The 14815-nt window shown below is 40.7% G+C and overlaps 1 protein-coding gene across 3 annotated transcripts in view; it reads left to right on the forward strand.

The window, feature by feature from the left end:
• Window positions 1-156: 156 nt before the first annotated feature.
• The window catches only part of acoxl (acyl-CoA oxidase-like), a 30532-nt gene continuing 15873 nt past the window's right edge, over window positions 157-14815 (forward strand). The window contains exons 1-12 of one of the 3 annotated variants that reach the window (XR_013121341.1): window positions 157-374; window positions 680-776; window positions 888-974; window positions 1217-1303; window positions 1641-1739; window positions 3959-4073; window positions 4824-4910; window positions 5008-5080; window positions 7374-7506; window positions 8880-8914; window positions 13035-13151; window positions 13863-13973. Coding sequence is in view for 2 of the 3 variants with exons in the window: in XM_076974885.1 (XP_076831000.1) it covers window positions 259-374; window positions 680-776; window positions 888-974; window positions 1217-1303; window positions 1641-1739; window positions 3959-4073; window positions 4824-4910; window positions 5008-5080; window positions 7374-7506; window positions 8880-8914; window positions 13035-13151; window positions 13820-13973 (1200 nt within the window). In the remaining variant the exon portion in view is untranslated. Of the gene's footprint in view, window positions 375-679; window positions 777-887; window positions 975-1216; window positions 1304-1640; window positions 1740-3958; window positions 4074-4823; window positions 4911-5007; window positions 5081-7373; window positions 7507-8879; window positions 8915-13034; window positions 13152-13819; window positions 13974-14815 lie in introns of all 3 variants that reach the window. The other 2 variants (XM_076974885.1, XM_076974886.1) reach the window with 2 other exon arrangements.

Consider the following 14815-nt stretch of genomic DNA (forward strand, 5'->3'; position numbering starts at 1 on the left):
TCTTGAAACAATTCATGTTGAAGAGGTTCAAATTCCAATATACCAAACTATTAAACATTGTAAAACGTGCACGTAAGTTACACTGACAATGACAACGACTAATGCATGATCAATGCACCCGTACTTTACAAGCAGGCAATCAGTTGTTCTGCACTGGAGTGACATCATCAGAACGCGGAAGTTGATTGTGAAAACTGGCAACAGTCTTCATTCAACTTTAGTTGCATACTGAATCATAGGGCACAGTAGTCGGTCTCCATGGCTGAGAAACATTTGACCACGAGCCTTTCCAGATATCTTGATGGAGAGTTTTGGGAGACAAAGAACAACCTTTGGGACGAGATTTCCAAATGTGAACTATTTCAACACAGTAGGTGCGCAAACAGTAGCGTTTCCATAGAAGAAACCGTCGTGGACGTCGCAATATGTTATTTTATCGCTCATATTATAGAGATGTATTTTGATTAATTGTTATATTTGTAATGAGCTGGCAGTGCATTGATCAAACGCCATTCACCGACATCACGACAACGCAACAACCTGAGAGATAGCTCAACTTTCACTAATAAACCTGAAACATTTGGATGTATAAATAACGGCATGCCTTGTATCACGCAGCTCATAGCGCGGTAGTTAATCCAAACACCCCTAATTCCACAATTCCTATTCTCACTTCTAGCTACGACCTATCTCTGGAGCAAATCAGAGATCTAACCGAAGACAGGCTACACTACGTGTTAAAACTACCAGTAATGCGACGTCATCTCGAGGATCAGGTAAAAGATCGTTGCCCTTTTAAACATCGTGTTGTAAATGGGGTATAGTCTGCATTACACATTTCAGATAACAAGTCATAGCGTTCTCTTATCTCTTTTTGCTGCCTGTAGGTGGTTGGAAGAAAGAGGGGTTTCATAACTAAAAGCATGGCGATTACAGAAGCGATCTGTTCTGCAGATATGGCCACTGGAGTAAAGGTGCTGCTTTTTGAATATATGTTTGTCACATATTTATGTTTGTTTATCTGGTGGCTATGCTCTATTGAGGTATATATCAATCAAGTCTCGGCACCTCCAGCCTATTCCCTTAGTAACAGTTGCATGTAATGTGCGTTGTGGTTCTGCAGTTATTTGCATTTTCTGAGAGTCTATTTGCATTTGTTGGGCTCAGTTCTCATTCAGTTGTGTGATCTTACTGTACTTTATCCTCTGACTGGCAGATGGGTGTTGTGTGTGGTCTGTATGGTGGTGCTGTGACAAACTTGGGGAGTCCAAAGCAAGTGGAGAAATTGTATGTACCAGTGACGGTGAGTGTGATCTAGCTAAAATATCACACAGCTATTCTGTTTCTGTTGTTTAAGGATTTTTCTTTCTTTCATAGTTTTTGTTTTTTTTTCACAAATACCAAGACATTATGTTCATGTTCTCTTTAATGACATCTTGAAGATTATGACAGATTTGACTTGACTGACCTGCTTGACTGAAACCACTTAAATCCCATCCTGGCTTCAGTGGATATTGTGTCATTGTCTACATGTGTCAGTTGTATTTTTATTTATTTTTTTGTGCTATAATTCTTTCTTAAAATATGTAAGGTTTAAGTATTCCTTGTTCTCTTCTTTTTACCCTTGTATTAAATTGCAGGAGTTGGCATTCACCACAATGTTTGCCATGACTGAGAGGGGCCATGGGAGCAATGTACGGGGCATTCTCACTGAAGCTCACTATGATCCCTCCACACAGGTGAAGCCCAGCACAAATATGTTTGCTCAAACTTCACAAATATGTTTGCTCAATTACTCTTGTACCTGACTCGGACATTAGAGTTGGTCTGTATTCTTATTTATTTGGTTTTAGTTTATTTCTCAACAAAAGGATGTTTTGCTGGATGGCGCAGAGGTTGTTGCTGGGTGATTTCTTCAGATAGGATATGTTTGTGGATCAGTATTTTTTTTTGTTCCTGGATCAGTGTTTCTTCAGTGTTTTACACTTTGAAACAACAAACTAGGACCTTACCTACAGTGGGGGAAAAGTATTTAGTCAGTCACCAATTGTGCAAGTTCTCCCACTCAATGGTAGACCTCAACTATGAGAGACAATATTAGAAAAAGAAATCCAGAAAATCACATTGTCTGAATAAAAAAAAAAGTTTTTGCAAATAATGGTGGAAAATAGTATTTGTATTTGGTAAGTATTTGGTCAATAACAAAAGTTAATCTCAATACTTTATATACTCAATATATATCCTTTTTTTGGCAATGACAGAGGTCAAATGTTGTCTATAAGTCTTCACAAGGTTGGCACACACCGTTGCTGGTATGTTGGCCCATTCCTCCATGCAGATCTCCTCTACAGCAGTGATGTTTTGGGGTTGTCGGCGCTCAACATGGACTTTCAACTCCCTCCAAAGGTTTTCTATGGGGTTGAGATCTGGAGACTGACGAGGCCACTCCAGGACCTAGAAATGCTTCTTATGAAGCCACTCTTTTGTTGCCCTGGCAGTGTGCTTGGCATCATTGTCATGCTGAAAGACCCAGCAACATTTCATCTTCAATGCCCTTGCTGATGGAAGGATGTTTGCACTCAAAATCTCACAATACATGGCCCCATTAATTCTTTCATGTACACGAAAGAATTCAGTCATCTTGGTCCCTTTGCAGAGAAACAGCCCCAAAGCATGATGTTGCCACCCCCATGCTTCACAGTAGGTACGGTTTTCTCTGGATGCAACTCAGCATTCACTCTCCTCCAAACATGACGAGTTATGTTTGTACCAAACAGTTCCCACTTTGGTTTCATCTGACCATATGATATTCTCCCAATACTCTTCTGGAACATCCAAATGCTCTCAGGCTGAGATCTTGTGAGGAGCCCCTGAGATTATCAGTGGTCTTGTAGGTCTTTCATTTTCTAATTATTGCTCCCACAGTTGATTTCTTCACATCAAGCTGCTTGCCTATTGCAGATTCAGTCTTCCCAGCCTGGTGCAGGTCTACAATTTTGTTTCTGGTGTCCTTCGACATCTCTTTGGTCTTCACGATAGTGAAGTTTGGAGTGTGACTGTGGGCAGGTGTCTTTTATACTGATAAGAAGTTCAAACAGGTGCCATTAATACAGGTAAGTGGAGGACAGAGGAGTTACAGGTCTGTGACGGCCAGAAATGTTGCTTGTTTGTAGGTGACCAAATACTTATTTTCCACCATAATTTGCTAATAAATTCTTTAAACATGATGTCAATTACAGGTCTCTCATCTTTTTAAGTGGGGGAACTTGCACAATTGGTGATTAAATACTTTTCCCCCCCACTGTGACTAGATATGTTGACTATACAGCTAGGCAACTGCTAAGATTTTTCATTTAAATTAATGAAGGAAGGGTGCAATCTCTGTATTATTCCTCTAAATGAATGAAGGAAAGGTACAGACTGTATTTTTCAGTCACTCATGAATTTTGTTTACTCTTTGTTGTCGAGTAGAGGCACAGTTCTGTAACTCTGGATATATTTTAAGTGAATCAGCTAATCTTAGACATCTAAATATAACTAGTTAAGCTTGTATGGATTTAAAATAATTGAAAAATTAAATTTTTTATTTTGATTAAAATACATAACTTCAGTACATAAAATTAAAAACAACTAGCCTTTTTGTAAAGTTTTCAAGCACTTCAGTAAGGAGTGGGAGGAGCAGAAGTGTGACCTCACATGGCAGGGACTGGTTAAATGAAATGTTGATATATGAACAACATGAGAAGGATGTTCTGCATGCGTTGTGACTGAAGCTGACTGATGAAAATGAAAAGTTATTATTATGCAAATGCAGTAATATTAGCTGGACTTAAGAGCCCCTTAATTCATGCATCAACACATGTGTACACCATGGTGTCATACAGTTACTGCTGAGTTATCCTGCTGAAGCACAGTGTGCTTGTCATGTGACTGTCTGGTTTACTCCATGCATGTACAGGAGTTCATTATCCACACCCCTTGTGAGGAGGCTCAGAAGATGTACATTGGGAATGCAATGAAGGGAAACTATGCTGCTGTATTTGCCCAGCTCATGATCAGTGGAGAATCTCATGGTATGCAGGAGCAGTAGGGCTGCACCATATGACTTCAATATTTTATTTTATTGCACTTTTACATTAACCAAATCTAGACCCTTAATGAGCAAGTAAAACGTCCCTTTGTAGAAAAATAAAAGGGGGGGGGGGTATTTGAGTAATACTGGATTGTACTAAACATACCAAATAATACTAAGAAATTGCAGTTGCGATCACAATAGCAAGTGAATATTGTTTTCAACAGTAAAGTGACAGGATAGATCCTATTGGCCAGGTAGTCCAAGTTCAAGTCAGATCATTTTAGGCAATCCAGATTCAGGTTAGGTGGGTTCAGGCAGTCCAGGTTCAGGTCAGGTGGGTCCGGGCAGGGCAGGTTCAGCTGGCCATATTGTTCAGGTTTGTCAGGTGACATCCTTTTGTCCATAAGGGTGTAACAAATATCAATGTCACAAATCTGGACAGATGAACTCAATCAGAAGTGGTATTCTGCAGCCTTGCACCACCATACGCTTGAACAACTTTGCAATATATGTTAAGTGTGTATTTTAGTCTTAAGTATCTATCTATCTATCTAAGCAAATGCTAAATGTAAACTGTAAATGTAAACCTAAAGGAAACTCTTAAGAACCATATATTTATTTTAGACGGGATTATGTCAGTGTTGCACAGAAATAAGGACAAGCCACATTAACGTAGTGTTTAGTACAGGCTGCATACTCATCTACTGAGCATGTTTAAAGTGCTTGTGTTGCTCTTCTTCTCTCTCAGGTCCCCACTGCTTTGTGGTGCCAATTCGTGACCAGTACGGCATCATGTGGCCTGGGGTGACTGCCACTGACATGAAACATAAGGAAGGTGGGGGCTGGAATGGGGATATAATGTTAGAACCTTAAGAAGCTGATATTGGAATGTTGCCAAAAGGTTTAGCTGCTCTTTCTGTGTTTTCTTTAAGGTTTGCATGGTGTTGACAATGGTATCTTGACATTTGACCATGTTAGGATACCACGGGAATACCTGTTGGATAAGTGAGTATTTCAGCTTTTGTGTAATGTAGGGAAAGTTTTAGAAATTATCTATAGAAACCTATTATGTTAAAAAATAAAATATAATATAAAAATGTAAAAATATAACAGAACTACTTTCACAAATTGTACCACCATACACTTGAACAACTTTGCAATATATGTTAAGTGTGTATTTTAGTCTTAAGTATCTATCTATCTATCCAAAAGGTTTAGCTGCTCTTTCTGTGTTTTCTTTAAGGTTTGCATGGTGTTGACAATGGTAACTTGACATTCAAGTTCAATCTATAAATGTGACAATCAATTACAAATACAAACTTTGAGTTTCTGAAATGTACATAAGGCTTTATATGTGACACATTGAACACTGACAAAAAACAATTATAAATGTAAATAATAAATTATTTGTAATTATATAATTAAATAATGTGTAAATTGATAAATTATTTTTGGTATAGTTCTCATGTCTGTAGAAAAACAAAAGCCCTTTTTAGTGGAATAAAACCCCAGATATGTTCATGTGAAACTAATGGGGAGACATAAATGTAAACTCTGCTAAGCAGAACATTAACAAACAACACAAATCTAGTCAGCAGCAAGTTACATGTTGCTATGGCAACCCTCGTTGTCTGTAGTGTAGTGTATATGGTGCCTGAATACAGGGAACACAATTTACATAATTCATGTTTACCCAATAGAAAATGGCTGGTTTCATCAATATGCTTCTTTTTAGATGCTATGCACTCCAATAACTTGTGTCTTTTGCAACCAGATATAAAGTAGCTTGTTCTCCTGACTACAGCTTCACTGTTTATGTGGATTTAATGGACCAAACAAGTGCCATCCACTCATTTACCAAACAATGTAGAGAATGGAACGTCTATGTTCAGGTCATTTGCTAGGTTATGTAGCATGGCTGAAATATGAGTCCACTGAGCAGGCTCTGGTAGTCACGTGAGAAGTGTGACTTTTAATTCTTTATAAGGTGCTAAAATGCCATCTATATTTGAACAAAATAAAAAAATTAACTTGAAGCATTTGTTTTTGCCATTTTAGGGATTTCAGTACGTCTCCAATATTACTAAATACAATGAAGCAGTGAATAAATGTAGCTTAAGAAGAGTAGCATTTTTTCTGCGTCATCAGTGTGCCCCCGTCAACACAGGCTGGGTTGTAAAAATGAGGAGTAAGAGTCCTACTGGGGTTCTGTGTCAGAGTGGTGGTTGCCATCAGTGGCACTCTGTGTAATGTGTGCCAATCTTAAATAGAAATAATGATCACTTTCTCACTGATGACAACATGCATTCTTAAAGAAGGCAGGGCCTGCACCAAACCAGGCAATGATCAAAGATCTCATCAAAGTTTCAGTAATGACCTTATAGAGTTGTCCCCAGAATGGCTGCTAGCCTAGTAAACAGTTGTTTTGTCATGCATTCTTTGTGACCTTTCATGTTTGAGATGAAGATCTTGACCAGTTGCATGACGTCAGGCACACACATTCATAAAGTATTATTTGTTCATATTTGTGGGAAGTACTTTTTAAAGTAGTTTTTTAATGGTCTTCAAGCTTCAGATTGGTTTTTGTACATCAAGAATGGAGGTGACCTTCCCTCCTGTTTCAGTACCACCTGCATTTGGGGCCACAGTGGTATTGTGAGATCTGTGCACCTTTGTGTTTTGATCAAGGAGTCACCCACTTACAGTGGCTAGGATGGAGGAAATAACGTAGCATAGCACACACGTGGCCGTGAAATGCACCTGCATAGATAGCGAGACAGTCTGGCAGGTAGGGGCCAAGATGAACACGTACAGTTCTGTTTCCTGTTTGTCAGGAAGTCACAGACCGCTTTACAGATGGAGAAGAGTTGGCTTGCGCTTGTTACAGTTTGTTTAACAGTGGTTAAGGGCAACGCAACTGAATGTGTGTCGTCCACCAACACATGCGCCTGCTGGCCATACACCTTGTGAATAAATCATGAAAATATGTATATTTATAGCATCGTACACTAACCTGACAGGACTGTTTTCTAATTGAGAGCTAATGAATGTAAATGTTCAATTAGGATAAGAGAGGTTTAACAGATTTCACAGCTATCATGGGAATTGACAGTGAGCTTAAAGGCAGTCAGTGACTGTTCAGAAAATTGATTGTCACTGCTCAGTTCCAAATACCAATATACCAATACATGTAAATAAATACTGTGTTAAGATGACCACACTTTGTGGCTGTGTACTTCATTTTAGGCTTGTGTGCGTGTGTGTGTGCGCGCGTGTGCGTGTGTGTTTTTTTTCACAGATTTGGTTCAGTGTCACCTGATGGCCAGTACTCCTCTCCCATTCAGAGTAAGGGCTATCGCTTCAATGCTATGCTGGCTGCCCTCACACCCACTCGCCTGGCCCTCACCGCACAGGCTATGTCTGCCATGAAAGTAAGTATCTCTGCATGTGGTTGCCCTGTAATTTCACCACTTGTACCCAAGTTGAAGGTTTTTGTTAACATTCTTCGTATTGTGGTGTCTTATGGTCAGACAATAACTTGTCGTCACCACAAGGTGGAGCTCTTGAACCACACCTTAAATATTCTCCCCAGTCCTGTTAAATAAAAAGGAATGCTGCTTTTAATGACATTCCTGTCCTGTTAAAGCTATCCATGAAAAAGTCTTTTATCTATAAGCAATTCAGGAGAATAGTAGAGCAGTTCTTGTCCCAGAGTCTCTGTCTTCCTGCTCTTTTTAGATAGACTGGTGCCTCTTCCCTTCCCTTGAAAAGAGTTCCACACTCAGTAAGGAACATTTCCAGTAGCCTACAAGGAAATGCTGGTAGGCTAATGATTTAAACAAACTGACATCATGGTCTGTTAAACCACTTTTTGTTGACAGAGGCGCTAAAAGGGTGTTTTAGAACTTCATCGTCCAAATATGTCAGTTAAATATTGACAGCCCAGCTCATGTAATAAAATGGGGTTCCGCCTCTTTGACTAAACTTCACCAACATGGTCTTACTTGGACATGGGTCATGGAGTATATGCATGAGATTGTTAAACCTGTGAGCATTTCTGTACTAGACACAATATACAATATTTTAAGCAGTTTTCCATAAATATTTACTTTCTTTCCCATATACAAAGACCAAAAGGAATAAGTGATGATGTAAAATGAAAAAGTGCAGTGTAAAATGAAAAAGTGCAGTCCAAAATAAGACCTTATGGACATGAAAAAAGTAATTAGAAGACACTAAAGTGTGCAGTATATCAAAGTGGACTATAGATGGTGCAAATCATATGCAAAAGACAGAGAAGTGCACCCAGCACTAACTTTAATGGCAGCAATGGCATCAGGTGATGGTCTGTTAGAGCTGAGGATATGATTGTAGTTCTGATAGCAGGCTGGATGGATTGTGCTTTTCTGTTTCTTGTGAACTCTGCCAGCACTGTTCATATTGTAGTGGATGTCTGCTGAGTGGAGTCTTGATCTTGTTCTGAATCTCGGCCATTGGGTATATTCTGATAAGGCGGACCAAGGGTTCTGCAGCGCTACACCCTGCATCTCCTGAGACGCATGTGCGCTTTATGCTCTATAGCTTGTCTAGAAGTTTTGATGAGCCATACCAAAAATCCTTCATTCATTGCAAGGGTAAAACTTTGCTCAGGATTACTGTCAGTCAGTTCAGTGTGTATTGAGCATGCTGTATTGTGTATGCTGTCTTTGTCCTGGCTCATTGGTTATGAGAATTTTGGTTATGAGAATCATCTTTTGGATATGGAAATTGCATGTGATGTATTTTTGCCTCTTTCTCTCTACAGCTTGGGCTCATCATAGCAGTGCGCTACAGTCACAGGTAGGACAACTCCATATGCGTATAGGACTGAATGGATCCCATTTGATAATTGTTATCCTTACTCCAACAAACAGCCAACGTAAACAGCAACTAACATCTACTGTGAAATTTAGTTCTATGGACACCTGAGTGATTGCTTGGTTACCATTTGAGTATAAAGTGAAGTGCTGACATCAAAAACAGGATACACAATCTATGAAAGTAATTTATGCGGTCAGGGGGCAAAGAAGGAGAAAAAAACCAAGTGTACAGAAGCGCAGGCTGATGCAGCAGTGACGTGTAGAGAAGCTGCTCACCACAGAGAACATCCCGTTCAGAGGGGACTCTCGGGCTCCCCGTGTGTATTGCTCTATATCCTCCTTACATGTGGCTTTGTGTGTGTGTGTGTGTGTGTGTGTGTGTGTGTGTGTGTGTGTGTGTGTGTGTGTGTGTGTGTGTGTTTGTGCTATTACACACACACACACACACACACACACACACACACGTGGTGTGTGTGTGTGTGCATGTGTGTGCGCGGGTGTGCTTGTGTGTTTCACGTGTGTGGGTGGAAGATCTACAGGGTTGTCTCCAAAGATGGCATCCCCAGAGAGAGAGAGAGTAAGAGAGAGGAAATGTTTGCTTTCTATGGTTACAGGTTTTCCATTTGCAAAACAACCATCTGCACCCACACACGGATTAGAGAATCACACCTAGGAGATAAATGCTGTTACTAGTGTAGTGAGGGATGTATGAGGGCCCATTTTGACCATAAGCGCACAGAGGCATCTCGGACAGGGCTATGAAAATGGGACCTTATATTTATAGTAGATTCCTTTTGTCTGAACCAAGGCAGATTGTTGCATTGTAATCCTGGTTTGCTTGGTGTTCACATTGATATTTACCACTGGATCAGAAATGTCAAGTTGATAGGGTCATATTCCAATTGGACAGCTTTTAGCACTATTTTGTCATAGTAACTACAATAATTCCAAATTAACTTTCAAATCAATACTAGGCTAAATGTATTTGGATTTTAGCCAGTTTAAAACTGAAGAAGATGAAGATGAAGAGCTGGTAAATGTGTAAAAAAGTCCTAAGTGACAGCAGGAACGCTTCTGTGTGTTGTGACATTACGTTGTGTGTTTGCTCAGTTTGTCAGAACTTCACTTATTTCATCCATAGCAGTGTCAGAAAGGCAGACTTGCCACTTCCTCCACTGGACTGAACCAACAGACCAATTGCACCAGGGTTCCTTTAACTGGAGCTGCCTGTTAGAACATAATAAAATAAACGTGCTACTTGGGATAAGCGGAAATAATCTTTGTAAGATTTGTTTAAAATCGTGAAAGCTATCAGAACTTATCAGATCTATGCACCTAGTAACACACGCCTATCTGAAACTTCACAGAAATCCTTGCAATGAATTAAATTGAGCTGTTAACTTGTTTAGCCCTCGGTAGGTCCACTCTGCTGGTTTCCCTCTGTTGTCTGTGGAGGGGAAACGGCACTGGGATTAAACGGCACTGGGATTAAACGGCACTGGAATGTGGCATCTCTTTATCTCTCAATGGTGAAGTGAAACAGCTGTGCCACTCTGGCCCAGAAGTTCAAATCTGGAAATGATGATACTACAAATAAAGGCATAAAAAGCTTAAAGTGAGGCAAACAAACATAATTACCATTTGAATATTTGGCCTCTGATAAGACTTCAGTTGTCTCTTAAATGCTGAGACCTCAGTGTAGCTTTGCTATCGATGTCTTTTCATAGAAAGTACTATATGCAAGTAACTACAAATATACAAACTGTCTTGTCCAGTGATACTGCAGTGTTTCATTAATGCTGTAACTTACGTTTATTTTGCACAGATTCAGATGAAAAGTTGTAAGGCTGGTGTTATTCTTTTTTGAGTTATACAGTATGTACCAGGGACATTACGATGCATACTTAATGTTGACTTTAATCTTGCCCTAGCCCAGTGTGTGTGTTTAACAGCCAGTTTCAGAGGCTTTTCTTTGTTGGTGTAACATTTCAATTTTTGTCGTGTAGGCATTTTTGAGTAATTTTAAGATGACGGGAATTCTAACCGATGGGCATTTTTTTGTAATTTCATAAAGATAACTTATTTATTTATTTATTGGTTAAAGTTCTGCAGCTGTCTGTAAATGTCAGCATGACATAAATGCCATGTGGATTCTCATAGGGCACTTTGGTCTTGAGCCCTATTTAGTATTCAGTACTTCCTTAGCTTCAAAACTGGAAAAAAGTGAGTGAGATGCATTCATTTGCATCTGGTTGAGTGCTATATGAGCATAGATTGCAAAAAAGTACCTAGAAGCCTCCGATGACTATATCCAGGTATCGGGTGTGAACATAACAATACCCAGGGCTCAGGGTGTGAACATGACTATACCAAGGGCTCAGGGTGTGAACATGACTATACCCAGGGCTCAGGGTGTGAACATGACTATACCCAGGGCTCAGGGTGTGAACATGACTATACCCAGGGCTCAGGGTGTGAACATGACTATACCTAGGGCTCAGGGTGTGAACATGACTATACCCAGGGCTCAGGGTGTGAACATGACTATACCCAGGGCTCAGGGTGTGAACATGACTATACCCAGGGCTCAGGGTGTGAACATGACTATACCCAGGGCTCAGGGTGTGAACATGACTATACCCAGGGCTCAGGGTGTGAACATGACTATACCCAGGGCTCAGGGTGTGAACATGACTATACCCAGGGCTCAGGGTGTGAACATGACTCACTCCACTCCTTTAGGCAGCCTTTGGCTCACTGTTGAAGCTACAATTGGAAACGGTGGTTAGAGTACAAGTGTTGCCTCAGGTCTAAAGCTGTGGTTCCTGACAGTGGGGATAGCTGTAAGGCTCTACAACTTGGGCCTCCAGTTTGCCATAGTTTCTGATTTTAGTAGAATCTCTTGCTGCAGTATATAAAGTGACCTGCATGGGGCTTTAAAGTAGGCAGCAGATAGCACAGCCAACGGCAGCTCGTGTAGCTCATGTGTATTGGAGAAAGGGGGCTGTTCACTGGAGAGGACTTCCTCTGATTGCCCCCATACACACTCGCGGCCAGGTATCGTCCCGTGTGGTCTGGCTAAGAGTCAAAGCTCTCATGACTCTAACCTCAACCACCATGTAATGAACCAGCTTCATCTGACATCCTGGTGTTATGAGAATCTCATAATAGTGTCAGTCTAGGAAATCCTTCTACTTCCCTTGATTGAGAATATTAGGTGATAGCCGTATAAAGGTAATGACTGATGCTTATTGAGCCATTACAAAGCTATTCTGCACATGTAGGCATTTAGTCAAACACGGGTAAGCTCAGGGTGTGCTTTATAATGCATTCACAATGAGAGCCATTTGAGTTTTTAAACTGTTTTAAGCTATTTGAGTGGTTCCACCGAATTAGTTTTTCATGCTATTCATATTCATCATTGAGGTGAAGTGTGAAGTTGTTTGAGGTCATGTGTGTCATGTGTGCACTTGTTCTGAAAGTAGCCAGTGGCTACATGTGAAAAATCAGTAATGCCAGAATCATTCAATGACTCATGCACAATGTTGGTAAGAGATGTGCACAAGGCCATTTATTGAAGCTTCTGTCATGTTGGAAATCAACCACACAAGCACATGCACACACCTACACCTACATCACTCAACTCTTGTTCCTCCCTGTCTTGTGGGGAAGCCACCTGCAGTTTGTAGATGGAGAGATAGAGCCTGTGGTAGTTCAGGGCCAACAGGTGTGCATATCTTAGTTGTGAAAGGCCGTCACAGCACCTCAGCAGAGAGACACATGTCCTCACCCACACAAGACACACACGCACCCTCACCCACACAAAGATTGCAGCATGAGAACAGAATGCATACACACTCAAATAATGGAGACTATATCTCACACTCTGGTAGCAACCACATCAACATCAGTGTTTTTAAACATATGCTCTCTCTCTCTGTCTCTGTCTCTCTTTCTCTCTCTCCCTCATATGCTCTCTCTCTCATATGCTCGCTCTCTCTCATGCTCTCTCTCTCATGCTCTCTCTCTCATGCTCTCTCTCTCTCTCTCTCTCTCTCTCTCTCTCACTCTCTCTCACGCTCTCTTTTTCTGTCTCTCAGCCGCAGACAGTTTGGGCCTAAAGACCAAGATGAGGTTAAGATCATTGAGCATCAGACACAGTATCTGAGGTTGATGCCCCACCTAGCCACCGCCTTGGCTCTCACCTTCACAACCAGGTCAGGCTACTCTGCCCCGTTCGGACTCTGCCCTGCTCTGTTTGAATTGTTACACTGGTGGGTGGGTAGATGGAGGAGTGGGTCTATAGACAGATCGGTACAGAAAGGATTTATAGAAAGAGAGGTGGATAAAAAAGACAGACACACTTGTATATGCTACTTGATGTTTAACTGCATTTAAATATTATTTTTGTGAGGTGATGTATTACTTTTATAATGAAATGAATAAATGGTAGTTTATTGTATGGTTTAAAGAATAAGAGACTTCTTGGTTCTCTGCTGAGTTGAGTTTTATGCTGTACACATGAACACACACAGTACACTTTCTGAGAAATACCACAAGCCCAGAGGGATGGGTAGTGGGTAAACACATGTTCAGAGAAAACTGAACACCAATATTTGTGGTATTTAAACACCTCAGTAGGACTGTCTTGTCTAAATCTGGATATTCTCACTTTGTATTAAGGGAGGGAGGGAGGGAGGGAGGGAGGGAAAGAGGGAGAGAAACTGAGTGAGTGAGTGTCTCATTCTAAGGCTCTGTGTCATGGAATTCTGCAAATCAATATGAAGCCCTTTATCATGGCTCCATTTTTAATTTTCCAGTTAAAAATCACTATTCAAATAAGTTTGAATATCAAACGCATGGGCATGCATGTGCGTATTCTTAGGTATGCTGCGGGTCTAATGGATGATGCCCTTTGTCATGGGCAGGACCTTCAGGGCAATCGCACACTGCAGGCACTGGTGGCTGGTCTCAAGGCCTACAGCACCTGGTGCAACATGGCCTGCCTACAGGGCTGTCGAGAGTGCACCGGGGCCATGGTGAGTCTGTATAGGAAAAATCGTGCACACACACAATGTCCACAAAAACACTTTCTTTTTAATTAATTGACTTGTTTTAAAATGAATTTAGACCCGATGTTGCAAGACTGTAAATGTAGCTAGTTCCTCAGGTGGAGGCTTCCACTCCGGTCAGTAGCAGTAAAGTTGAGGGAAATCTTTCTCCAGAATGTACTCTGCATGTTCTGTTTATCCATAATCCAGCAGCTTTGTATGCCTGGAAGAAAGTGAACGTTGGCCATATTTAGCATAACAGTAGCGTATACCCTTACTGACTACTGCAGAGGAGGTAGAACTCCACTGGTCTCACCCAATCAGAGTGCAGGACAGTTACCATTTAAGGGATCCCCAGTTGTGAACATTACATAAAACATTGAATCTCAAAGTCCAGTCCCACTGATGAGGCCTCCTCAGATCGCCACTAGGGGGCAGCTCTCGTATGACAATGCACTGATGAACCTGGTTAACAATCTCTAATTTTATATTCACAATTCTCTATATATATATTCACAAATATTCACTTTTTCCTACTATTTTACTATACAGCTTACTGATGAAGATCTATTTGATGTAATTGTTGCTTTATTTTTGAGACATATAAAATCTCAAATGTCATTATGGTTTTGCAGTGTATAGCAAAAAGCAGGGGAAACCCACAGAACTGCACCCCCGGACTGACTGAGCACTGCTGTACTAAACAGTGCACCTTTTTTTGCTTTGTACCCTTTGACATTGAACTTTTTAGCACTGTCATCATGCATCACATGAAATAAAAGGAAACGCTGGAAATCTTTTTCCTCTGAAACTCTACTTTTATTATAGAA

This window comes from Brachyhypopomus gauderio, chromosome 15 (genome assembly GCF_052324685.1).
Source record: "Brachyhypopomus gauderio isolate BG-103 chromosome 15, BGAUD_0.2, whole genome shotgun sequence".
Classification (NCBI taxonomy): Eukaryota; Metazoa; Chordata; class Actinopteri; order Gymnotiformes; family Hypopomidae; genus Brachyhypopomus; species Brachyhypopomus gauderio.